General features: G+C 52.1%; 1 protein-coding gene and 1 pseudogene across 4 annotated transcripts in view; one reads left to right on the top strand and one right to left on the bottom strand.

The window, feature by feature from the left end:
- Nucleotides 1–21,739, top strand: part of ITSN1 (intersectin 1) — a 168,718-nt gene extending 146,979 nt beyond the window's left edge. For 2 of the 4 annotated variants that reach the window (XM_016164086.2, XM_016164082.2), the window contains 11 exons: nucleotides 2,143–2,264; nucleotides 4,033–4,139; nucleotides 5,205–5,388; nucleotides 7,375–7,473; nucleotides 12,015–12,182; nucleotides 14,304–14,516; nucleotides 15,653–15,774; nucleotides 16,846–16,928; nucleotides 17,253–17,336; nucleotides 17,846–18,019; nucleotides 19,637–21,739. In XM_016164086.2, coding sequence (XP_016019572.2) covers nucleotides 2,143–2,264; nucleotides 4,033–4,139; nucleotides 5,205–5,388; nucleotides 7,375–7,473; nucleotides 12,015–12,182; nucleotides 14,304–14,516; nucleotides 15,653–15,774; nucleotides 16,846–16,928; nucleotides 17,253–17,336; nucleotides 17,846–18,019; nucleotides 19,637–19,785 — 1,505 coding nt within the window. In that variant the 3' untranslated portion in view covers nucleotides 19,786–21,739. The remainder of the gene's footprint in view (nucleotides 1–2,142; nucleotides 2,265–4,032; nucleotides 4,140–5,204; nucleotides 5,389–7,374; nucleotides 7,474–12,014; nucleotides 12,183–14,303; nucleotides 14,517–15,652; nucleotides 15,775–16,845; nucleotides 16,929–17,252; nucleotides 17,337–17,845; nucleotides 18,020–19,636) is intronic. The other 2 variants (XM_036219831.1, XM_016164087.2) reach the window with 1 other exon arrangement.
- Nucleotides 4,568–4,686, bottom strand: LOC118602410 (annotated as a pseudogene).
- Nucleotides 21,740–23,759: the final 2,020 nt, after the last annotated feature.

Genomic DNA, 23,759 nt, shown 5'->3' with positions numbered 1-23,759 from the left:
TTGTTGATGCAATTGTTTTAATAAAACAGAACCAACGCCCCGAGGCAGGAAGAACAATTGGGCCAAGCTTGTGGCTTTGCAGAGCGGCCCTGTTCCAGATACATCTGCAGACCTGAGCCGAGGCCCACCCTCAGCTCGTGGTCCTGTGGGATGGGAGCTTGGCCATGCCGCGGTGGCTTTGAGGGGGGCCTCAGATGAGTGGACACGGAAGGTGTGAACGCAATGACGGCTCGTCCTCGCTGCCTTCCCAGCGTCCCTCTGCCTGTCCTGAGGTTGTCTTGTCTCAGGCAGAGAAGCGGCAGCATTCCAAAAAGGACATTTGACGCAATGGAGGGCTGGAAGCACCCCAGCTCCGAGTTCATTTCTGGCGCAGTGAAGCATTTGCCAAGAAATCTATGACATCATTTGCCCCAGAGGGATCCTTCTACTTGCAGAAGCTTCCAGCATATAGACTAGGTCAGTCATGAGCCCAGATAAGTCTCTTGGGGTAAGATGGAAACTCTGAGGAACCCCCAATGGTCCAGTGCCTAAAATAATCACTTGGAGAGCTTGTAAAATCACAGATTCCAAGGCCTCAACTCTAGATAATCCATCCATCAGGGGCCTAATAATTTGCATTGCTAACCCACCCCGAAGTGTTGCTGATGCTGCTGGTCCTGGAAACACACTTTGAGAACCCCTGGTTCCAGGGAGGGTTTTCACACTGTGCTCTATTGCGCCCCCTTGTGGGGTAGAGAAGGGGTGCGGAAAAACAAGTGAATGCGACTGTGTTCCCATCTCAGTCCATGCAGGACGCCTCCCAGGCTGTTTCGCGTATCTGATTTCTGCGATTAAATGAGGAATGCCCAATAAAAAGGAAGGGGTGACCACTGGCCTGGAAGAGGTGGTCCAGGCCTGCCTGAGGGGTGTCCCCCAAACTGAGCTTTCCCTCTGTATTCCAGTGTACCTGTGTCACAGGACAGCCTCTGCCAATAACCCTAGAACAAAACCCCGAATAACCAGCTAAGCAAGCGGAAGCGCCAGCTCACCCCGTCTCAGGTCGCAGAGCGTCCCCTGGAGCATCTTTGGCTTCTGCCTGGCCGTCGGCAGCTGGAGGGGTTTCCCCCTCTGCCGACAGGCTGGCCGCTCAGCTGCCACAGGTGCGGGGCAGCAGCCTGCTCCGGGAGAGTTTACCCAGCACTGGATGGTCCCCAGGCCCGTCGGGAGCCTCAGCATGGCCGCTACGTCCTCCAGAACCAACCTCGGGATGACCTTTACCCGCCTGTCGCTTGGACCCAGCACCAGTGTGCCAGGGTGGAGCCCAGGGTCTGGAGTCGGCGTGTCGGGGTTCGACTCTTGGTTTTCGCCGCCGCCTAGCTGAGAGGTCGTGTGCGAGTCACCTTCCCTCGGCCTCCGTTTCCTCACCTGTAAAACAGACGCTCGTAGGGTCCACGTGCGCGTTCAACACTGCTGTCGACTGCGAAGCTTTTCGTACTGTGCCCGGCATGGTGTGAGCCCTCACGAAACGTTGGCCACTCGTTACAACGCCTTCTCTCTTAACATGACCTTAGTGGTTGTGACCAAGGGGGAGGATTAATGTGTCTTAGTACGCTAGAGCTGCTGTGACAAATGACCGCAAACTGGATGGCCTAAGACGACAAAAATTTATTTCCTCACAGACCTGGAGGTGAGAGGTACAACATTGGGGTGTTGGCAGGGCCGCGTTCCCCTGAGGGCTCCAGGGAGGCATCCGTCCCATGCTTCTGGGGGCTGCCGGCCGCCTGGGCGTTCCTGGGCTTGCAGATGCGTCCTGCTCGTGTCTGCCTCTGTCATCACGAGGTGTCCTTTTTGTCTGTCTCTGTCTCATCTTCTCGCAAGGACACAAGTCAAGTTGGATTAGGGCCCACTCTAATTGAGTATGATGTCATCTTAATTTGGCGATAGCTGCAGGGAGCTTGTTTCCAAGTACGGTCACGTGCACAGGTACCAGGGGTGAGGACTTGAACATTTCTTTGTGGGGGACATGACTGGACCCACAACACTGCCACACTGGAGTGAGACCGCCGGGCCCAGCAGCCATGAGGTCCCGAGGGAACCTTCACTGTGAAGCCGTATGGATCCCCCCAGACTTTGACTAATTCTCCTAATGGTTGTGTTTTCCAGGGTGTTCAGACTTACATCTCTTGGATATGTTGACCCCGACTGAAAGAAAGCGACAAGGATACATCCACGAACTCATTGTCACAGAAGAGAACTATGTGAATGACCTGCAGCTGGTCACGGAGGTAACAGCAGCTGTGTGTGCCCAGGGGTGGTGGGGGGCTCTGGTAGAGGATGGGGAGAGAAGGGAGGCCTCTGCTGAGGAGGACCGTGCCCTGATTCTGAGCCTGAGAACCTTTCAGATGTGTGGGGAGCACTCGGGTGGTAAACCACATAGGAGATTCTTACCCAAGAAAAGATGGTTAAATTCTCATCCTCGGCCAACTCTTGAGTCCTACGCTCAGAGGGGCAGAGATCATGCCAAGGGACATGAGTGAGGAGTTGCATGGATGGGGACACATGTCCGCAAAGTTGCAGCCCAGCCACAAACTGGTTGGTGCACAGAGCAAGTCGCCTCTTCCCCTGGCCTTCAGGGTTGGCGTCTGAAAATGGCAGCCATCTGGCTGATCTCTTGAGTCATTCCTAGTGCTACATATTGACCCTGAGAGAAATCTGTTGCTGAGAATGAAGAATTTTCCTCCCAGGTCCCCATGAACCTCTTGTCTCGGAGGATGTCTTATTTTGTGTCTCCTGAGGAGCAGTTGAAGGGCCCTGTCCAGAAGGATGGGGAGATGCAGAGTTGGGAGCCCCTGCTTCTCAAGAAGCCTTTTGTGCATATATCTGGGAAGTGGCTGTATCAGGAAGCAGGTGTTTACAGAGCTGGACGTCAGGGTTACTCTGCAATCCGAAAAGTACTGTAGTAGTTTAGAGACTCCCGTCCCCCACCCCCACCCCACACCAGCCCCTTCACCACCTAAGAGTTGTGAAACCATCTCCTCTGAGTCGTAATGACCAGGAAAGATGTGACTCGGCCACCCAGTGTTGAAGGAGTACAGGGTGCAGGATGGGCGTTGGCCCACAAGGCCACCATAATGCACAGAGAGCACTGATCCAAATTCAACAAAGATGCCCCTTTCTGAAGACACTTGACCGTCATGCAGTCTACGATGTGGAGGATGTGCGCGTCACCCCATTAGATGTGGAGCCTTTGTGCAGCGGCCTGGTATATGCCAGGTTCAACATCAGCTTAAGGACTCTAGAAGAATAGGGCTCCCGGGGGCCAGCCTATCTCCCCTAAACACCCCTCACCTCTGCCCAGTGCAGCCAAGTTTATTGAAAGATAGGCTGTCCTATCCCTACAGAATCTCCAGGAGAGGCACACGCCTGCAGCTTGGGTGAGCCCGTTTCCTTCCCAGAGCCCAGGAGAGGAGCCGCGCCCACCCTGTGTCAGGCCAGCAGGTGCCGGCTCTGTCCCCGCCCAGCCCCGGCCCAGGGCAGAGCAATGGAGTCTGTCACCCGGGCTGCTGAGGGCCGGGCTGCTGGGAGCCGCTCCCCTCAGAATGCCCCAGGCTTGACTGCAGCAACACTGCAGGCGAGGATGGAAGAGTCGCCCACACCTACGTGCATTTTTAGGCTCCCCCCGCCCCCCATTTCTCACCGTACCCATGACCTCACCGTGGACAGGTAAGACGCTGCGAGGCATTGTCCAGGCCTCCCAGCTCTGTCCTGGTGGGGAAAAGGCCTGTCTTCCCGACCTCTGTGGCCTTCCTTGCAAAACAGTGCAGACCTGATGGGGACCCCCCTCCTGCCCTGGCCCCCGGTTCTTCTACCCAGGCAGAGGAGGGCCCGTCTGCTGCAGAAACTGCGGGAAGGTGGGGCGTTCTACTTCCGGCCTCCCGGCAAAGCCCCGCAGGTGCTCTGGGCTGTTCCATGGCTCTGAACGGATCTGCGTTTGCGCGTGTTTGAGTTTTAAGCTAACTGCTTTCCGAACTGCTTCGTTTTCTGCATCTGTAGATCTTTCAGAAACCCCTGATGGAGTCCGAGCTGCTGACAGAGAAAGAGGGCGCGACGATGTTTGTGAACTGGAAGGAGCTGGTCATGTGCAACGTCAAGCTGCTGAAGTGAGCTGCTGCGCCCCGCCCCCGCGCTGCAGGGCCCGCCCCCCACACCTGGGCCCACCCCCGTCACGCCCCGCCCCTGCCACGCCCCCAACACAAACACCTCCCGATCCCCGCAGCTTCCAGGATATAGTTTAGGGTCCATCGGTCCATTATCGCATGGATAAGCTTCTCTCTCCAGAACTCCTCTTAATCAGGTCAAGTTCAAGTCAGTGAGAGCAAAGAAGCAGTGAACTGTACAGGCGGTTCGGACATCATTGATCCCTGGCTTTAGTGAATGTAATGGGATAATTTTCTGTGGCAGTTGATTTACTATCTCTTTTTTCTTTTTCTTTTTTTTTTTTTTTTAGGCGAGGCAACCCTTGGTTGACCTCACAGATTGCAAGGACCTTGTCAGCTTACAATCCCTTATTTTTTTAGTTTATTTTTTACGCCTATAGCACCTGGTCTTCCTAGGTGGTCTCCCATCCAAGTACTAACCAGGCCCGACCCTGCTTAGCTTCCCAGATCAGACGGGATCGAGCTTGTTCAGGGTGGCATGGCCGTGGACTTGATGTACCATCTTAATCATGTCTGTTTAGTCTGAAAATGAGCCTCCACGTCCTCTATGTCCCCTGGCTTTTGTTGGGTGGCACTAGCCTGAAAATAGGCTCAGTACTGGGCCTGCACCAGCCGGGGCCTTCACCACGGACCGGCTGTAATGAGACAACGCCGCGGGGGCCCTGTCTGGGTTATTAAAGAAAGGGTCCCATAGTTCTCTGTGAGAGAAGATTGTTTTTCGTGCTGACTTGTTTGGCAAAGTCCTTTTTAGAGTGTTTATTCCCGAGAGCCAGCAAACAGTCCTCATGCCAAAGAAAAACGCTCGGGTGACACTTCTCTGTAGCACCAGACTCATTCCTTTTCCTGTCCCTTTTCTGCCACATAGACAAACCCTTTAGTGGCCCCGGGGTTCGTGCCCCTCACGCACAGTCTGTTCCCGCGCATCCTGGAAGTGCGCCGTGTCCCTGGCGACGGCGTGCGGGTCGGGTGGGGGGGACGGCGCTCATTCATTCTCGTGTTTCCGTGCAGAGCGCTGAGGGTTCGCAAGAAGATGTCCGGGGAGAAGATGCCTGTGAAGATGATCGGCGACATCCTGACGGCCCAGCTGCCGCACATGCAGCCCTACATCCGCTTCTGCAGCTGCCAGCTCAACGGGGCAGCCCTGATCCAGCAGAAGACGGACGAGGCCCCGGACTTCAAGGAGTTTGTTAAAGTAAAGAGCCTGGGCTGAGCCCGGGCCCCGCCGGCCCCGCTCCCCACCGCCAAGCGGTTGTCCTGGGCACCTGGGTGTGTGAGGGGCTGATTCAATGTTCAGGAGCATATTTCTGGTCAAGGAACTGAGGTCTTGGCTGAACAACAGGGTGCTGGCTGGCAGGTGTGATAGGGAGCTTGGAGAGGAGGAGCTGGCCTGCTCTGGGAGCTTGGCTCCGTTGTCCAGGTGTTAGTGGTAGTGTTTGGATTGGGTTTAAACTTCTCATCTGGCAGGCCCAGCGGGGCTGGGGAGTCTGAGGTTTCCTATTCCGCTTAATCTGAGCAACCTCAGTTCTTTGCTGGTCTCTGTCCTTCACCTGCAGAGGGAAAAGCCAGAGGCCCTAAGGGACCATTGGTTCCTTTCCCAGTTGGTTCTTCTTGATGGGCTCAAGCTCTAGGCAGCCCATGGGGGTGAGTGTGGGATGCCAGGACCTCCGTCTCAGGGACAATGGAGGTCTGGAGAACAATGGGTCCATGGGGGGTCATTTGGGGTGGTGTTGCTGGAGTCCTCAGGACCTGGGTCTGCTGTCCTGGGACTTGACCTTGGCCCTGGTGGGTCTTCACTGGCCTTGCCAGCCCCACACAGTTAGCCTCTCTCGGAGGGGGGAAAAATAAGGGGATAAAATAACTTCTGTAAACAAGCACGTTTTGATGAATAGATAACAACAACACCATCATAATAATAATAACAATAATAAACCGGCTTATCTTTATGCCATATGCATTTTGGGAGTGGGCCGTTCCCTCCTCCTCAATGATCACGTTTGTGAAATCTCCATCGCGGTCTAGTCTTGAGCAGAGCATCACGTTTACTTGCTCTCTCTTTTTCCCCCTGATGCTTCTGAACATTAAATACTTCAGAATGGGGCATTCCGAAGTCATTCTAAGGGGAGAATATTGCTAAGAAGTCAGTCTAGAATGGGGTGCAGACTGAAGAGGAGATGCTAGGCTGCCAGGTGCCGTGGGCCATCAGGTCTTTCAGCCAAGGCACAGGTCCTCCCTGGGCACAGCAGGATGAGTTTATCACTAGATGCACTTGAACTTCAAGGAAATGCTGACATCAGCCCAGGGAAGGGGCGTGTTGCCCCTTCTCGCCTCTCCCTTCCTGCCTCATCGGCTCTCCCGCCTCATTCCTGTGGGAGTTTGACTTGCCTTTGCCAGATGCAAGGTGTCCCAGGAATAGTGATGTCCACAGCTGGAGCAGGTGCCGACAGTTCGCAAGGCCCGGGGCCCAGGTCGTGGCAGCTGTTTGATTCTAAGGCACTAAACCCGACCAGAGCCTTTGAGAGCTAAGTCACCATGTAATCCCTGTGGCTTGTAGACAAGACCACCCCTTGGGGCTGGAAGGATTCTAGCCCTCCAGATGAGTTCACAGAATTGGCAAAAACGGTGGGAAGAAAGAGGCTGGGAGTCCAGGGTGGAGACACCCGCCAGCCCCGAGACTGGATTCCGGACCCTCGTGTCTCAGCTCCGCCGCCCCCACCCTGCCTGGGGCTCCCACAGGCATGCGCCGGCTCCACCCGAAAGAGTGGATGACATTCAGCCCTCCAAACACCCCTGGGACATCACCGGGATTTTTATTCTGACCCTATAGTCTCGTGATTCTCCTTGCTCCTGGGAAAGTTATAAAGTTTTGGCAGATAATCGGAAGAAATATTCTCTAATGTCATCTCTGTAAGTAAGGAGCCCTGTGTCCCACGGAAGGAATCTGGAGAGCAAGGGGTAGGGTTAACCCTGGTGGCTGAGTCACATCCGCGGGTCTCCCATTCTCCATCTGGGAGGCGCCTTGCCCGGGACCAGAGAGGCTGTCAGGCCCTTCCAACTCCAGGCTCCTCAGTTGTCCAGATAAACGAGGCGATGCGAGGGGTGGGGCGTCCTCAATAACACCAGTGTCGACGTCAGATATTGGCAGATATCTTAAGTACATTTTTTAAATTTCTTATTTCAGAGATTGGCAATGGACCCTCGATGTAAAGGAATGCCGCTCTCTAGTTTTATACTGAAGCCTATGCAACGAGTCACAAGATACCCACTGATCATTAAAAATGTAAGTACCCGTCTTCCCTTTTCAAGCAGTGGAATGCTGTCTCAGCATTTCAGGGATCCAGGGTCATGGGCAAGTTCTCCAGCCAGCACACCTGGTATCTGTTGTGTAGAAATCATATACCAACACCAGGGGATATGAATCATCTGCTTGGTAACTCAGATAGAAAAGCTGTTCGTTGTGAAAAGGGCTAATGATGCTCAGCCTTCAGCTTGCGACCAAGTGGCTTTTACCCTATAAGTTGGAAAGTGAGAGCTCATCCTTGGTTCTTTCCTTAATGCCGGCGTAATGCCTTCAAGCCTAGCAAGAAAGAGAAAGAAATATAATTCCTACCACCCATCTTCAGAAAGCCACTGTGAGATACTCTGTTGACATTAGATGATAGCTGTCTTCCTGTTACTTAAAGAATCCAGTGTCAAAAGAAAAGAAAAAATAATTAGGGTTTCAGAGGCCCCATCTGTAAAATAAGTGACAAGACTTAGACATCCTCCGAGCCTGGGATTACGTAACCGCAGGGAGGTTTTAGATCAAGTTCCTTTCAGAGGCGAAGTTAGAAACCCAGATCCAGACACTGGTGTGCTCACCGCTCCTGGGGATGGTGTTACCTTTTGGGTCTCTCGGTGGTAGAGTCAAGGGTATATGTATGTAAATATATTCACACAGATATACATAAGCGAACACACACATATTTATATGTATGTGACGATTGCTCTATGTGTATTTTAATGTACATTAAAACCTGTGCGTTCACACCAGTACCTCCTGTCCTAATCTAATACCATAGAGCCTATTCTAGCTTTCCCTCTTTTTATATATTTATAACTCCCTTCTCTATGAGAAGCCAGGCTCTCCTTATTCTCAATATGTTTATGAATTGGCTCGAACCTTTTATATGTATCAAATCTCCTTCCCATGTAAGCTGTCTCAGTCCAACCCCAGCTCACAAAATACGCTCTGCCCACATCGACTCAGTTAAAGAGTTAGTGTTGCAGGAAGCTTTTCACCGACTGTGTCCCCTCTTCCGACTCGACAGTCACTATTCAACGAGCTCCACGCCATTTTTTATTTCCCCCAATATTTAATCACACATCGGAATCGGAAACAGACTTTTAAAACAGGTGTAAATAGCCCATGGAGCGAAAAACAAAAACCAGAAAACTGAGAGACACAAAAAGCCAAAAGGAAAAAAAAAAGTGTCATTATTTGCAGAAACATGATTGCTGCCCTTCAGAGAACCCAAGAGAATGAACTGAAAGCCAGCAGAACTAAGAAAAGAATTTTAAAAGGGAGCCAGTGATAAGACACGTGTGGAGAACCGTAAAAGTATTAAGATTAAAAATACTTTTTATAGCACTGAGGTGGAGAAAGTCTTAGCATGGTACCAAAGACAGGACCCTAAAGAATTCGAGGTCGTAGCGACTTAAAAAGACATTTTTTATTCTCATAACAACCTGGATGCTCATGAAGGAGAGTAGTTACATAAATCGTGGTAGATCTGTACTGGAAAGTATTTCAAAAGATAGGCAGACTTTATGTCCTTGCCTTCCCACTTCCCACATATTTATAACTTCCTTCTCTGTGAGGAGCCTGGCTTCCATTATCCTCAATGCGTTTACTGATTAGCGTGGGGAGACATCCAGAAAAAGCGGATAAATTAGAAACAATAACTCTTCATGAGCAATCCTGCAGGTTCATCTGTTTTGCAAAGCAGAAGAAAAACTCTATGTGTGACTATTCAATGTATGCAGAACATCTAAAGCAGGGGTCCCCAACCCCCGGTCCACGGCCTCTTAGGAACTGGGCAGCACGGGAGGAGGTGAGCGGCGAGCAAAGGAGCAAAGCTTCATCTGTATTTGCAGCCGCTCCCCGGCGCCAGCATCACCGCCTCAGACCATCAGGCATGAGATTCTCATCAGAGCTCCAGTCCCTGGCGCCAAAGGGGTTGGGGGCCACTGTTCTAAAGGAAACTAGAGGGATGCCCTTTGGCCTGTGGTCATGGTTACCTGTGGGGTAGGGCGTGCTCTACACACTTCTGTATTGCTGGAATCTTGCATACCAAGAATGTGTCAATATAGTATTTGCATAACCACATTTCTTAAAATTTTCTGTGTAACAAAAGATAATGAACAATGGGAAAGATAAATAATAGATATAAACTAGGTAAACGTTTTTAACTATATATAATTAGATACTGGAATATATGCATGTATTCTATCTATCTATCTATCTATCTATCTATCTATCATCTATCTAAAGCACTCTTACAATTCAAAAAGAAAAAGACAAATACCCTAATAAAAAAAATAGGTAAAATGTACAACTGCACATTTCTGAGAAGCAATGTAGAGTCTTAGTAAAGAACACATAGTCAGGAGCTAGGCTCTCTGGTCTGAATTTTGGTGCCACTACTGTGTGCCATTGGGAAAGTTACTTAACCTCTATGGGACTCAGTTTCCATATCTGTAAAACAGGAACACTAATTGTACCTACTGCATACTAAACAGAGTATTGTAGGACTTAACGAATTAATATATGTATGGTGTTTGGCTCACGCTAAGCATTATATAAATGTTAGATGAATTAAATATATAAAATATAAGAAATGCATCACAAAACAAGAAAATACCTTGGTTTTGAATTGCCAGATAGGCATATATTGGAAAGATTGTAGGTCCCCAGTGTTGGCAAGGATGCCGGTGGAAGGTAAAGTGGTTAAGCTTTTTGGAGGGCAATGTATAGATCAAACTGCACATTCTTTTGGCCTAGCACTTGGGAAAATGGAAACAACCTGAAGTTTGTTTAAAGACATTGTGGTTCATCCTTATAATGACATATCATAGAATCCTTAAAAACGATGGCATAGGTCCATACGAAATGGACGCCAAACAATATGCTATAACTGCTACTAAGTGAGAAAAAAAGCAGTGTACAAAATGGGATAGTATAGTCTTCTAGCCTGATCCAATTTTTATTTTTAAAAAATTTTGTATATATACATATATATTTAGACAGTATATTAATAAATATGTAGACAGAAGTTATCTGCAGATGGAGAGATTATGGGTGGTTTTTAAGTTCTTTATAACTTCCTGAATATTCTAAATTTTGCACATTGCACGATCTTATTTTTACAATTGGAAAAATCAATAAGCCTATTCTCCTTTTGAAACAAAACAAATGAATTCACACAATCCAGCTGTGTGGTCTTCAGACTCAGCTGCACAGTAGAATCACCTGGAGAACTCCAGAAAATTCCCGTTCCCGAGTCTCACCCCCAGGGATTCTGATATGGTCAGGGACAAGGCATCAGGAGGTTCCAGAGATTTTAATGTACAGCCAGGTTTGGCCCAGAGGTTGGAGCTCTTGCTTGGAAATGATTGGTGGACGTACGGGACCTAGAATGTGTGTGTTTTTTCAATTCGGGTGCTTACTTAGGACTTGAAACCAACGTACACCTTTGAGATGCAGTACTGTTCGCGGTACGGCCCGCCTGAATTATTTGTACAGGCGTATCTCGGAGACATTCCAGACTACCCCAATAAAGTGGATATCGCACTAAAGCGAGTGGCAAGAAATGTTTGGTTTCCCGGTGCCCGTAGAAGTGATGTTTACATAATACTGTGGTCTAGTAAGTGTGCAATAGCATTATGTCTAAAAAATACACATGCCTTAATTTAAAAGATACCTTATTACTAAAAAATGCTAACCATCATCATTGCTCAACCCCGGGCTGCTGCGAGCCTTCCGTTTGTGAAGAGCACGATATCGGCGAAGCACCGTACGTGAGGTGTGTGTGCGTGTGGACAAGGCCTGAGCGCTGCGCCCGCTCCTGCCGCATTCCAAAGGCGGCTCAGGGCCTTTCTCTGTTCTTGGGGCCTCCCTTCATGAGGACTGCTGGTAGTGGCCTCCAAGTCCTTTGAGAACCGGATGGTTTGCTCTCGCTAAAGGCCCAGGTGCTTCGCAAAGTGCTTCACTTGTTTCGCCCTTTAGTCTTCCCAACAACCTTAGAAGGGAGGTGCTGTGAGAGTCTCCATTTCTCCTGTGCAGAGTATTTCTGTGACTGGCTCATATAGTGGCTGGTCAGTGGCGGAGCAGGGATTTCCACCCGGAAGGTCTAGCTGCAGGACCGGCACTCCGAACCGCTGGCTGGGAGTGGTTTCTCCAGAAAAACACACATTTGCTCCGACGCGTCTATTTGCATTCAGATCCAGGGGTGCACAGGTACCTGCAGCTGTGAGTGGACCCAGCAAAGGGCCATTGTCTCCAGAGAAATCCAGGCGGGGTGTGTTATTGCCCCTGCTGCAGCCACTGCTCTCCTCGTACCCCAAGAATAAATAATGCGGCATCCCCTGTGACCCAAAGGGGACCCTGTCCACACAGGGTGGCTGTCATGCTCCATGTCATTGCCCCAGTGGGTGCTCAGAGCTGCTGCGGCTCCGTTGGGCACCGTTCAGGAGAGGTCGGTGCTGTGCCCCGCCTCTCTGGGCCTGACCGCCCAGGACAGCGAACCCCAGGAGGTCATTGCCTTCTGTTCTCCCACGCAGATCCTGGAAAACACGCCTGAGAACCACCCCGACCACAGCCACTTGAAGCACGCCCTGGAGAAGGCGGAGGAGCTGTGTTCCCAGGTGAACGAAGGGGTGCGGGAGAAGGAGAACTCCGACCGCCTGGAGTGGATCCAAGCCCACGTGCAATGTGAAGGCCTGTCTGAGGTTAGCGGCTTCGGGGGCGGGGCCCGGGCCCGCCCCGCCTGAGCCTCGGCTGCCAGCCCCAAGGAGGGCCAGCCTGAGCGGGGCGTGCGAGGAAGGAGCAGGACAGGAGATGGGGCAGGAGATGGGGCAGGAGATGGGGCAGGAGGTAGGCTTTACGGCGAGCTGAGGCCAGGGAGAGGCAGGCCTGTCTGTCACTCCGAGGGGCGTGGGCTCGATCCTGAAGACAGTGGACCTGACCGGCAGGAACGCCACCACAGCAACGTGCCCTTAGGAAAGGGTCCCTCCCCGAGGGTCACGGCTGCAGACAGGGGGGCTCGGCGAGGCCTGGCTCTTCATCTTAATGTATTAGGAATGAAGCTAACTCTGTCACTTGCCTTTTGCGGCTTATATACCCTCTTTGAAATTAACTGCTTTCCTTCTTTGTCCGTCGATCTTTCGACACTTGAGTTTCGCCCGTCCCTTGTTCACAGCCGCGGGAAGGGGTGGCCATGCCGGCGTCCGTTTCCTGGGCCAGATCTGCGCCTATACCAGTGACCGCGTTTCTAAATGTTGTCTTTGGCAATCTTGTCTGTTCCCAGTCCATGTGAATTCAGAGTTAGCCTGGCCAGTTAGAGGCTCTAAACTTCGGGTGTGAATAAACGACATCACCTCTAAGTGATCCAAGTTGCCTTTTCCTGACTCATTGTCCCCAAGTGGCTTGAACTCTCCCTTGACAAGCAAAGGGGGCCGGCTTGGTCTCCAGGATCCTGTTCTGCATGCAGAGGGATGAAGATTTCAGCTGGGGTGTTCCTGTTAGTCCTCTGGGCTCCTCAGAGCCTTGGTGGGAGGTTAGAGACCTTTCTTCTTGTAGCAGAGATCAGGGTGGAGTGACCACTTGATGACCGTAGTTCTGTGGTCACAGAGGCGCTGCTGATTCTCCCACATTGGAGGCAGACAGGTGGCCCCCAGCACCTCTTGGGAGATGTGTGTCGTGAACCCCATCACCTCCTCACAGATGCTGTCCCCAGGGAGGTCTGTAGGGTTTGCACCTCTGGAGGGATCCTTGGCCTTGAAAGCTGCTGGACAGATCATCTCCCAGGGGCCTGAATGTGGGCAAGTGGGGGACCGTGACACCTGCTTTGATCATATCGCTGCCTGGGCTTAGCCGTGGACTTCCCCTCCGTGTCTTCCTGCTGTTAAACAACAAAAAAGAGGGTCTTAGTGGGGTCGTGTGTGCCTCAGTCTCCCTCTGCCCCTCCACAACCTGCTCACATGAGATGATAGAGCCAAAGAGGATGATAGAGCGTGAGATGATAGAGCCGGCGTGGGGGTGGGGTGGGGGTGGGGGGTGATGGAGCACAAGATGATAAATCCAGGGGGGATGATGGAAGGCGAGCCGACCGAGCCCAGTGGGGTGACAGAGCCGCGTGTCAGCACCAAGGGCTGTCGTCTCCCAGGCGTCTCCCAGGCGTCTCCCAGGCGTCTCCCAGGTTGGGGCAGTGGCGGGGAGGGAGGTGGCCTCCTCATGTCCTCAGGACCGGTGGGTTGGGTGGGGTCTGAGGCGCACCAACACGGCGTCCGTTCTGCTCTGAGGCACCGCTCAGCACCATTGAGTCTTGCAGGTACCCACATAGTAGGGGCCCGGCCGCCAGCCGTGCTTTGGAAAGCAGCATTTGCCCTGTGGAATTCTGCTTTCCAGAGGTTCGAAGGACGGTTGGAACCTGAGCGGGGCCGGCCCCGGAGCCGGTTCGCGCCCTGGCGGGCCGCCCTGCACGCCGCGCGTGCTCGCGGAGGTGGTCGCGAGCTGAGTATTTTCTTCCCGTCACCCAATTTCCCCTGTAAATAAAAGGGAGAAGAACACCAATCACCCCAAAACACTAACAAGCACCTAGGGGAAAAGCCTTAGGAACCATAGCTGAGACTCACCTTGGTGCCTGGGACCCCAGCACCGTGCCTTCGACCGACTTCTGAGCTCCGAAGGCACTGCCCGAGGTCTGCAAGGCCGCCCGTGACATGAGCCTCAGGCCCGCGGGCGCCCGGCCCCAGGTTCTGATGCGGCCGGTGCTTCCAGACGCGGAAAAGTCAAAACCAAAGCATCACCTGACTTCATCGCGTCTTCTTCATTGTTGTTCTTTTTCTCAGCAACTCGTGTTCAATTCAGTGACCAATTGCTTGGGGCCACGCAAGTTTCTGCACAGCGGGAAGCTCTACAAGGCCAAGAGCAACAAGGAGCTGTACGGCTTCCTCTTCAACGACTTCCTCCTGCTGACCCAAATCATAAAGCCCCTGGGCTCTTCCGGCACCGACAAAGTCTTCAGCCCCAAATCTAACCTGCAGTATAAAATGTACAAAACAGTAAGTTGACTCTGGACCGCAAATCCGGGTTGGTGGCTGGGGGAGAGGAGAGCATTTCCAGAAGGAGTCAGACTGCTTGCAGGGTTTTGCGGCCGTGTGTGGAGGAGGGGGTGAAGGGGGCAAGCCGGGATTTGGGGTGCAGTTGCAGTAGTACATGCCTCATTTTATTGTGCTTCACTTTATGGCATTTCATAGATGTGTTTTATACACATTAAAGGCAAGACTCGCCACCAGCAAAAAGATTATGACTTGCTTTTTTTCGTTACTTGCCTTACCAGAGTGGTCTGGAACTTAACCTATAATATCTCTGAGGTATGCCTGTATCATCAGAAAAGAGACAGTACTCCATTCGATTGATAAAATATCTGTCGGTTGCCAAACGGCCACCGGCCACCGTGGGTCCCCCAGATAAGACAAAGACACTCCTTGCCCTGGAGGGGCTCAAGGTCAAGTGTATGGAGGAGGTGGGCGTGGGAAAGGTCAGCAGGAAAAGCCCACCTTCCAAACATTCCCAGATTCCCCTCCAAACTTCTCAGGGCAGCTTAAAATATCTGCGACTCTCGCCTTTTCCGGCTACAGCCAGTGTAAACGGCCCACGTGTGGAGGATTCCCCTAAGCTACTTATTGGGTCTGCTCCAACATGCGTGCCTGTGTCTGTGTGTCTTCCTGTCAGGGGGTGTTCGTTTCTCTACCTTCGTGTCTGTGGGGTGCTCTCACAGGTGACTTTTCTCTGAAGCAGCAGTCAGCTTTATTTTGGGAGAAAAGAACGATGTACATACGTAGCTTGTCGATAGCAACTTCATATGAAACTCTTTGGAGGAATTGCGTGGCGGTAAAGCTGATGGAAGCCGTGTGCCGATTAGGATTTGCTGTGGGAGAAGCAGACCAGTTCTTATTCTGAGGGACTTAAAAAAAATACCTGCAAAATGGGGGCGGGAGAGGACAGGTGGAATCCGTATTTCTAATTTGCAGTACATGAGAGTTGATATAAACACAAAATCCTTATTCTGGTAGTTTACCGGAACACACACACACACACACACACACACACACACACACACACACACACACTCATGGTTTACTGGGACACACAGGCACCTGGTGTGATTTTATAATACCTGCGCATTATTTTTTAGCCTATTTTCCTAAATGAGGTTCTAGTAAAATTACCCACGGACCCTTCTGGAGACGAGCCCATCTTCCACATCTCCCACATCGACCGAGTCTACACCCTCCGAGCAGAAAGCATAAACGAAAGGTAAGACTGCCGCCTCCCTGCACTGGGCACCGGGTCCTGCCAGGTACGGGACCACGAGGGACCTTTACTTAGTTAGCAGGTCTCGACATTCCCCAGGTGCAACGCCATAATCTCTGGCCAGAGGGGGTGGGAAAGGCCTTAATACTTTCTTCTAGAGTGTCTCAAAAGTTTGGCACATGGTGTGAATTTTTCCAAATGAAACTAATTTTGCTTGAGAATTCTTTTTGGTAGAAATTTTCAGCATTTTTTTTTTTTTTGGCGGGGGGGAGGGGTGCGGGGGGTGATAAATGGAGCATCTGAGGTTTCCCAGGAAGCAGAAGGCAAAAGAATAGTGACTTGGGGACAATCGGCCCAGCCAAGCCGGCCCTCCCCGGCCCTCCCCCCACCCAGCCGGTTCACTTGGACAGACGGACAGTCTGGATGCGAGGGCTCTGGCTGTTTTGCTTCAACAGCGTCTTCAAGACTCTGTCTTGGAGCCAAATAAAATACATCATTTTCTGAAGGGTGAACTTGACCCAAGGCCAACATTCCAAAGAGTGTTCGTGCCAAGCAGGAAAACTGGCCAAAGTTCTCGCGTCCATGTGGTTCTCGGAAAAGCAAAAGCGTGAACACCGGGCCGGAGCGCGGCCCCGGGGCACATCTGCTCCTTCGAGTAGAGAGTAGAGCGTTTCCTCCTCGGGGGAGCGGTTTGCGTTCTCCCCTTCCCTGGTTGAGTGAGGGAGGTCCTTCTGGCCTCGCTGGGTGAGGCCAACGTGTGACGCTTTTCCACAGGGGACGGGGAGGGGTCGTCGCCCCCCATGTCCTCCTCCAGAACAGCATTTATCATAGAGCTTCTTCCCTCGAGACACCGATGCAGGTCTCGAGCACATCGATAATAACGTCACTCACGCCTTTCTGATTAACGGCAGGAATCATTATTAACACCGCGTGACATAAAGCCAGACTTTCTTTCCCGAGCTTTTGTTGTTAAAATCAAATGAACAAAGCAGAACCCTGGAAACCGCCCGGGATCGGACCAGACGCCTTTCTCCTGAGTGCCGTCTGGCACCTTTCTGCCTTTTCTTTCCCAAGGACCGCCTGGGTGCAGAAAATCAAAGCCGCTTCTGAACTCTACATAGAGACGGAGAAAAAGAAGCGGGAGAAGGCCTACCTGGGTAATGCGGTGCTCGCCGCGGGGCCGTGCAGAGCCGGGCAGGAGGCCAGCCCGGGGCCTGGAGCCCTCAGCCCTCAGAGCTGGCAGATGGGCCCCGGGGGAGAGGGGCCTGAGACGGGATGGAAGAGGGGGGACGTGGGAGAGTGGGGTGCAGGACGGGGGCTGGAGGGCAAAGTCCAGGAGCAAGGACGCAAGAGTTTCCGGAGAGGAGGGGAGAAGTGTTCCTGAACGGGCTCAGGGCCACAGAGTGGAGCAGGAGTCAGGCGGAGGTGGGAAGGTGTCAGATGCCAAAGTCAAACGTGGGCTGTTTTCCCTGCCGTCACAGTCCGTTCCCAAAGGGCGACAGGGATTGGGAGGTTGATGGTCAACGTCGTCGAAGGCATTGAGCTGAAGCCTTGCCGGTCACACGGTAAGGCCCCAAGAAGCCCCCTCTAGCCCGTGCTTGCGGCGGAAGCCCCTCCTGCACCCCCCACCCCCACCCCCTGCCCCGGCTTTACCTCAAGCATGCTGTTTTCATAATCTTAAGTTTCCTTCAGAATCGATTTTTCTAGCCCTTGTTAAAAACCTAGAGATTTTTTTTTTTTTTTAAATCCTTTCCACCATCTTGCTTTTCGGAGAGATTGGGTGGCCGCTGTGTCTCCTCACCAGATGGGACACAATCTAATAAGGCTAAAAGCAAGGAGACAGGAAGGGCCGAGGTTTGAAGCCCGCTCATGTGATTATTTGTTCTTAGATTACGCGTGATGCCGAATCGTGGCCGTTTTGGTCTGGTTCCTCCATTTAATGCCGCGTGTTAAGCATGGCAATGGAGGGGGATAAAAATGAGCAGATGGAGGGGCGAGTGGCTGTGACCCCGCCACGCCGCGCCCCGAAGGGCCCGTGGCCAGGCGGGGGTCGAGCAGGCTCTGTCCGCTCTAGGAAAGAGTAACCCGTACTGCGAGGTGACCATGGGCTCCCAGTGTCACATCACCAAGACGATCCAGGACACGCTGAACCCCAAGTGGAATTCCAACTGCCAGTTCTTCATCAAGGACCTGGAGCAAGAGGTTCTCTGCATCACCGTGTTTGAGAGGGACCAGTTCTCTCCAGACGGTGAGTCGAGCGGCCCCCCGGTGGGGCCCTTCCTTCTTCCCTGTCACCTGGCTCTCTCCGGTACACATTTTCTACCTAGAAACTGGGTGCGAGAATTGCTTGGGCTTCCCTCCAGGGAGATGAGGTTGGCCTAAGACAAGACTCAGCCTCCCCTAAAAGGAAACCTTCACCAATGCTCAGGGCACTTCAAGGGACGTGGACAAAGCATGCTTGGTCTAGAGCGGTCCAGCTCCCCGTGGTAAAGACCGTGGTCCTGTGCTTCTCCAAAGCAGGTGACTGCAAAGAGGCCTACATCCCAAAGCCTCAGTGCAGTCCGTTAGTGCTTGGCCGAAAGCCAGTGGTGATAATAGATAAAACTGGTCAGTGAACGAGAAGAGTGTTAGCCCACAACAAGTGCGGCAGAATCAGTCAGTGTCCTTTGGGTGACATTTCTGGTCAACCAAAGGGATGGAATGGTGATGGATGTATCATTCCTTCAACCCACTTTCTGCTTTGAGCCCCAAAAAAAGAGTGGGTCTGGCCAATGATTCCAAAAAAACTTTCTCAACCCAATGAAAATCCGAGAAAGTTTAAACATTACAGACTCAATTCAATTATATGTAAAGGAAGACAACGCAATGTTAGGAGTGAGGGTCTGGCGCTAGCACGATCTGTGCTTAAAGTGCTCCACGTGGCTTGTGTCTGTTAGTGCTTTTCCATGAATTGTCTCACTGTGAGTTAGGCGCTGCTGCTCGTTGACCACACACGGTCACAGAGCCGGCTACCCGTGAGAGCCTGGCCAGGATCATCTGCCTCTCAAGGCCAGGCTCATCATCAGTTTTTATTCTGATGAGTGACGGTTGGAGGTTAAATTTTTTTTTTTTAAATAGTAAAATATCAGGACCCAAAGGCAACCTGCACTAGGATAGAAATTGAAAATCATAGTGTCGTTCTTACATCAGAGGTTATTTCCATGAAAGGCACATGGTGGGGTGGGGGGGGGGGTGGGAATAAACGTCCATCGTCCCACCGGAAACAACTCTCAGGTTTTACACGGGAACCTTGAAAGAAGCTGTTTCCTGTGCAGGAGGGGGGCCTGGATCGTGGTCTATGCCAACACATAATTGTCGAATGAATAAACGAAGAATTTAATGGTCCGGAGGCCCAGTTAACCACCACTGTGCATTTGCAAAGCATCTAGAAAATTTTCAAACACGGTCACATCCACGTTCATACTGACGCTCAACATTTGATGCCAAGCGGTGCTGAGACCGTTCTGCAGGCTGGAACCATGCGAGTCCCATGCTGTCTCCACCCCCCACCCCCCCCACCCCCCGTGTTCTCCGGCACTTAGAGCAGGGCGAGTAAGGGCCAGGCCTCGCGTGCCGCCCTCGACTTCCCCGAGAGGCGCGTGACACCGCAGAGCATGCTCCCGTGACCCTCTGTCCTTCACTTTTCTCTCCACTTCAAACTTGCGCTCTGTCACTGCAGTTCCTGGATCCCCACAGACTGACCTAACTCCCTTTTGGAAGATGGGAGAGAGTTAACGACTCACTGGGACATCTCCCATATGCCTACACATGGCTCGAAGAGAAGGAATCCTCCCCCACCCCTGAACAGGGTCTGTTCTTCTTCCAGATTTTTTGGGTCGGACGGAGATCCGTGTGGCCGACATCAAGAAGGACCAGGGTTCCAAGGGTCCAGTTACCAAGTGTCTCCTGCTGCACGAGGTCCCCACGGGAGAGATCGTGGTCCGCCTGGACCTCCAGTTGTTCGATGAACCGTAGGGGGCGTGCGTCAGAGTTCCAGCCCGGACCGGCGGACGCCGTCTGGAGATGGTGTTGCTTTTCCAAGACCACCGTTTGGTGTTCAGCCACGGGGCAGTGGGACAGCAGAGACAGGCCCCGCAATGATTCTAGGAATAATTCTCGACAATCCTCCCCCCACCCCAAACAACTTCTTCCCGTTTTATGAAACAAAACTGTTTCCTTTATCCTCACTGCAGGTCTCACCTTGGTGTCCAGGGTCTTGGAAATCCAGTAGCTCCCCGCTAGGTCTGGTTGGGAGTCTGGCCCGTCCCTGGGCCTGAGGCTTGGGCCTGGTTACTGTAAAACAGATTTATAAATAGAACATCCGTATTTTGGGAGAACTCATATAACCCTCCTATTTCTTACCTCCACCAGTAGGGCCCCCAGTAGGACCCTTGACCCACGATGCCTAGTCCTTGGTGTGTTTAGAAAAGATTACGATGGTCCTGTCATTGCTTGGGAATCTCTTTACCCTACTGAGACCTTATTGGAAATGCTGTCCTGGGTCTGAGCACACGGGAGACGACCTCCTGGGCGGGTGCTGCACCAGCTCTTTGAAGAGCTGGTCCATGGAGGACGCCAGCAGGTGCGTTAGAGACGTTCTAGTCCCTTCCGCATCCTGTACTGGTAGGTGTCGATGAAAACTGTCACGAGCCACCATCAGGGGATTCGATTCTGACTTCCTGCACAGCTAGAAGATGGTTAAGGAAGCTTGTTAGCTACAGTTTTCCTCTGCTGAGTCAGATCATTGCAGGTCACCTGGAAGGCTACTCTATGACGTCCCTGGGTCCTGGTTACTGGCCCAGTTGGAAAACTCTTTTGGTTTGGAGGCCCCGTGATGTTTGGCGACCAGCTCTGAGCCCATTGTTGCTTGGATGTGCCAGATCCTGACTGTCCTGGCACGTTTCAGCAGCCGTCTTGGGTACGACCCCCACAAAGGCACCCGCGAAGGAAAAGGAAAAGCGACAATCCGGAAGTGGGGTGGAAAGATGCGAAGGAAATCCATCACGCAGTGGGGGAGAGACCCTGGGGACGTGCAGCCCCGCAGGCCCGGGGACGAAGACCTAAGACTGTTTGCCACACTCCACCACACACGGCCAGCCTCTCGGTAATGGAAATCCACATGCCTGCTGCTGGGCGGGAGTGGACGCCACATGCCAAGCTGTTTGGTTTGAGTTCTCTGATTCCCACCCCGCCCCCTGCCCCCACACCGTAAATGCCGGGAGAGAGGCTGGTTAACTAGCGAATAACTTGACTTGCGCATGAAAAGCGTGGGTCACTTCTCGTTCGCACGTCCGCGTTCTCGGAACCCCCGTTTGTCGGGTCGTGAAATGTTCTTTGCGCGTGCCCTTGGCCCCGAGTCTAGCTTTCCTGTGTCAGGCGGTGTCCTCTGTGATCGTGGGTCCCTAGGAATTCGTTAGGGCTGTAGAAGCGCTTGGTAAATGACAGCACGAGCCTGGTGGCAGAGCCGGGAGCTCGACGCACCGTGTCACGATTTCGGGCCAGAGCCCTGTCCTGTTTCGAGCAGTTGTTAAAACGTGTGTGTTGGAAAGGGCAACAAAGTTTACATTTCATACTTTTAAAAAACACTTTATTATTTATTTATGGGAGATAGTGTAGAATTTTGTATCAAGAACAATAGACATAAGTATTTTTTGAAACAAGCAGATGTACCCTTTAGTTAGACACTTTCAACCGAACACAATTTTAGACCACACCGAACTCCAGGCATGCATTTGTTTACCACTTCACAGCAGAAAACATGGTTAAAAGACTTTACGTTTATATTTTTTGATGGTGTTAAGAAACTGTTTTAAATTAAATCTATAAATAGATGTACAACTCATGCTTTTCCTATTTCTCTAACCAGTATAGTTTGTTCAGTGTGTTTACGAAGGACACGTTTTACGGCAGAAACAGAAGCATATTATGTGCAGTGGAACCGTGTCAGGTCACCATGGCCAGCGCCCGCCTTTCCATTCTCCCTCCTCGCTGACTTCTCGTGTCAATGTTGGGCGTCACTGTCCATGTGGGTAGGATATGGTGTGCACAGTGGCAGACCTCTTGTCACCCTTGTCGGTCCACGCACCCGCAGAGTCCCGTTATCAGAAGTAACGCCGCGCGAAAAGCAACGCGCGAGTCTTTTTCTGCCAAGCGACTACGGCGAGCATCACCGAGACGCTTCCCGCCTCCGGAATAGCAGGTCTGGGTTGGTGTCCTCGCACTCGCTGGCGTAACCGGTAAGGCCACCCGGTCATCTCTCTGGATGAGTCAGGCTGGCCCTCAGATCCAGATGTGACTCGTGACTTGTGCCAGGGGTAGAGGAAGGCAGGCGAGGTCTCAAACTCTCTGACCTCTGTCCCTTCAACTTTCACCTTGTTGGCTTCCTGGACTAAGTGTCATAGAGATGAAGTGTCCCTTGCCAATAAGCGATCTGTCACCCAGCCCTTTGCTTTCCGAACACAGGGCTTCTCTAGGCCTCTGCATCCTGGCATTGTGACCCCTGCCCTCTGAACCCCCGCTGTCTTCTCTCTTCTCTGAGCCACCTTGACCTCCTTGCCCAACAAGGGGCTTTTCTGCTCACAGGGCTGTGTCCTGGGAACAGGGGCCCTGGAGCTGGGGCTCTGTGGACCAGCAGCTCCGAAGGGACGATCCATATTCCAGCCCCTCTGGGGCAGGGTGTCTGGCTGGTATTGTCTCCCCCTGGCACACAGGTAGGAGGTATCATCTGTTGGAACCACGTCCGCTCTGACCCCGAGAGCGTGGGAGATGTGATTCGTTCAGATCCAGGGCTGGCCTGACATGGAGAAGAGGGGGCCTTCTAGGCTAGAGTCACTAGGGGCACTTGAGAAGCTGGGCCAGACTTCCCTGTTTGACTGCTTGGATGACATGTCCCTGTCCTCTGATAGCGGAGGAGAGAGCTGTTCTCCCAAAGAACATCAATGTCTAAAAGGGCATTTTTTTCTTCTTCTTTGATTTTTGAACAACTTAAGCATGACCTAAGTATGCAAAAGTAACCGATTTTATCTGGTTGAGTAGTACTGAACTTAACTTCTGAATTACCCATGAGGAAAGGAGCACTGTGTCCTGTCTTGGTGACCTGGTACCCAAACCCCGGGTGTCCTCTGCGGTGGGAGTGCGGTCAGGGGGATTAGGTGCTGGAGCCACCGGGGAAGGGCGATTGCAGGCCTGCCGTCCAAAGCTGGGCAGGTGGTCGCCTCTCCAGGTCCTGGCTGGGGCAGGCGTAAAGCCACTGACCATACAGAGGGACGACATTCCGGATCGGAAGGGGCTGGAGAAAGAGCGGGAGTGGGCGAGATGCTCCCGATTTTACGCGAACGGTGGCGCTCTTCGGGTGTGTTTTAGAGCTTGTCAGTACCTCGTGTGAGGAGAAGATTTCTCTCTGTCTATTCCATATAATTTTTTTTTTTCCGTTTGGTCGGGCCTTTTTCATTCAAGAAGAAAATGTATTTGGGATATGTAGCCATTTTAGGGATTTCTATTCAAAACAGCAAGCAGGTTTTCCTTCCCTTTCTTATCCTTTCGTTTATTTTATTATTTTATTTTATTTAACTTTATTTATTTTGGCTCCCTTCTCTTCTGGGGCTGGAGACGAGCGTTACGGCGGACGCTAGCACTTTAAAATGGCCTCCTGCGTGCGTCAGAGGTGGCGGGGCTCGAGGGTGGACGCGGGTCTGCTTGAACTCGCTTCGCGAGTCTGGAGCCTCCTCTGCCAGAAAGTCAGGCCACGCAAATTAATGGGCCTGGATGCTCTCATTCTGCGTATAGGTTTGGGAGCTTCAGCCCCTACCGGGCAGAAGCGAAGTTGGTGGCACTAGAAATGGTGACTCAGTAAAGCCCTCAGATGCTGTGGCCCAGGGCCCCCTGAGAGGTATTTGGTAAAAAGCAACACCTGTTCCTCTTTGCACCCTGGGGTGCCGAAATGCCTGGGG

This window comes from Rousettus aegyptiacus, unplaced genomic scaffold (genome assembly GCF_014176215.1).
Source record: "Rousettus aegyptiacus isolate mRouAeg1 unplaced genomic scaffold, mRouAeg1.p scaffold_m13_p_4, whole genome shotgun sequence".
In the NCBI taxonomy this organism is placed as follows: domain Eukaryota; kingdom Metazoa; phylum Chordata; class Mammalia; order Chiroptera; family Pteropodidae; genus Rousettus; species Rousettus aegyptiacus.
This window is presented reverse-complemented; position numbering and strand designations above follow the sequence as displayed.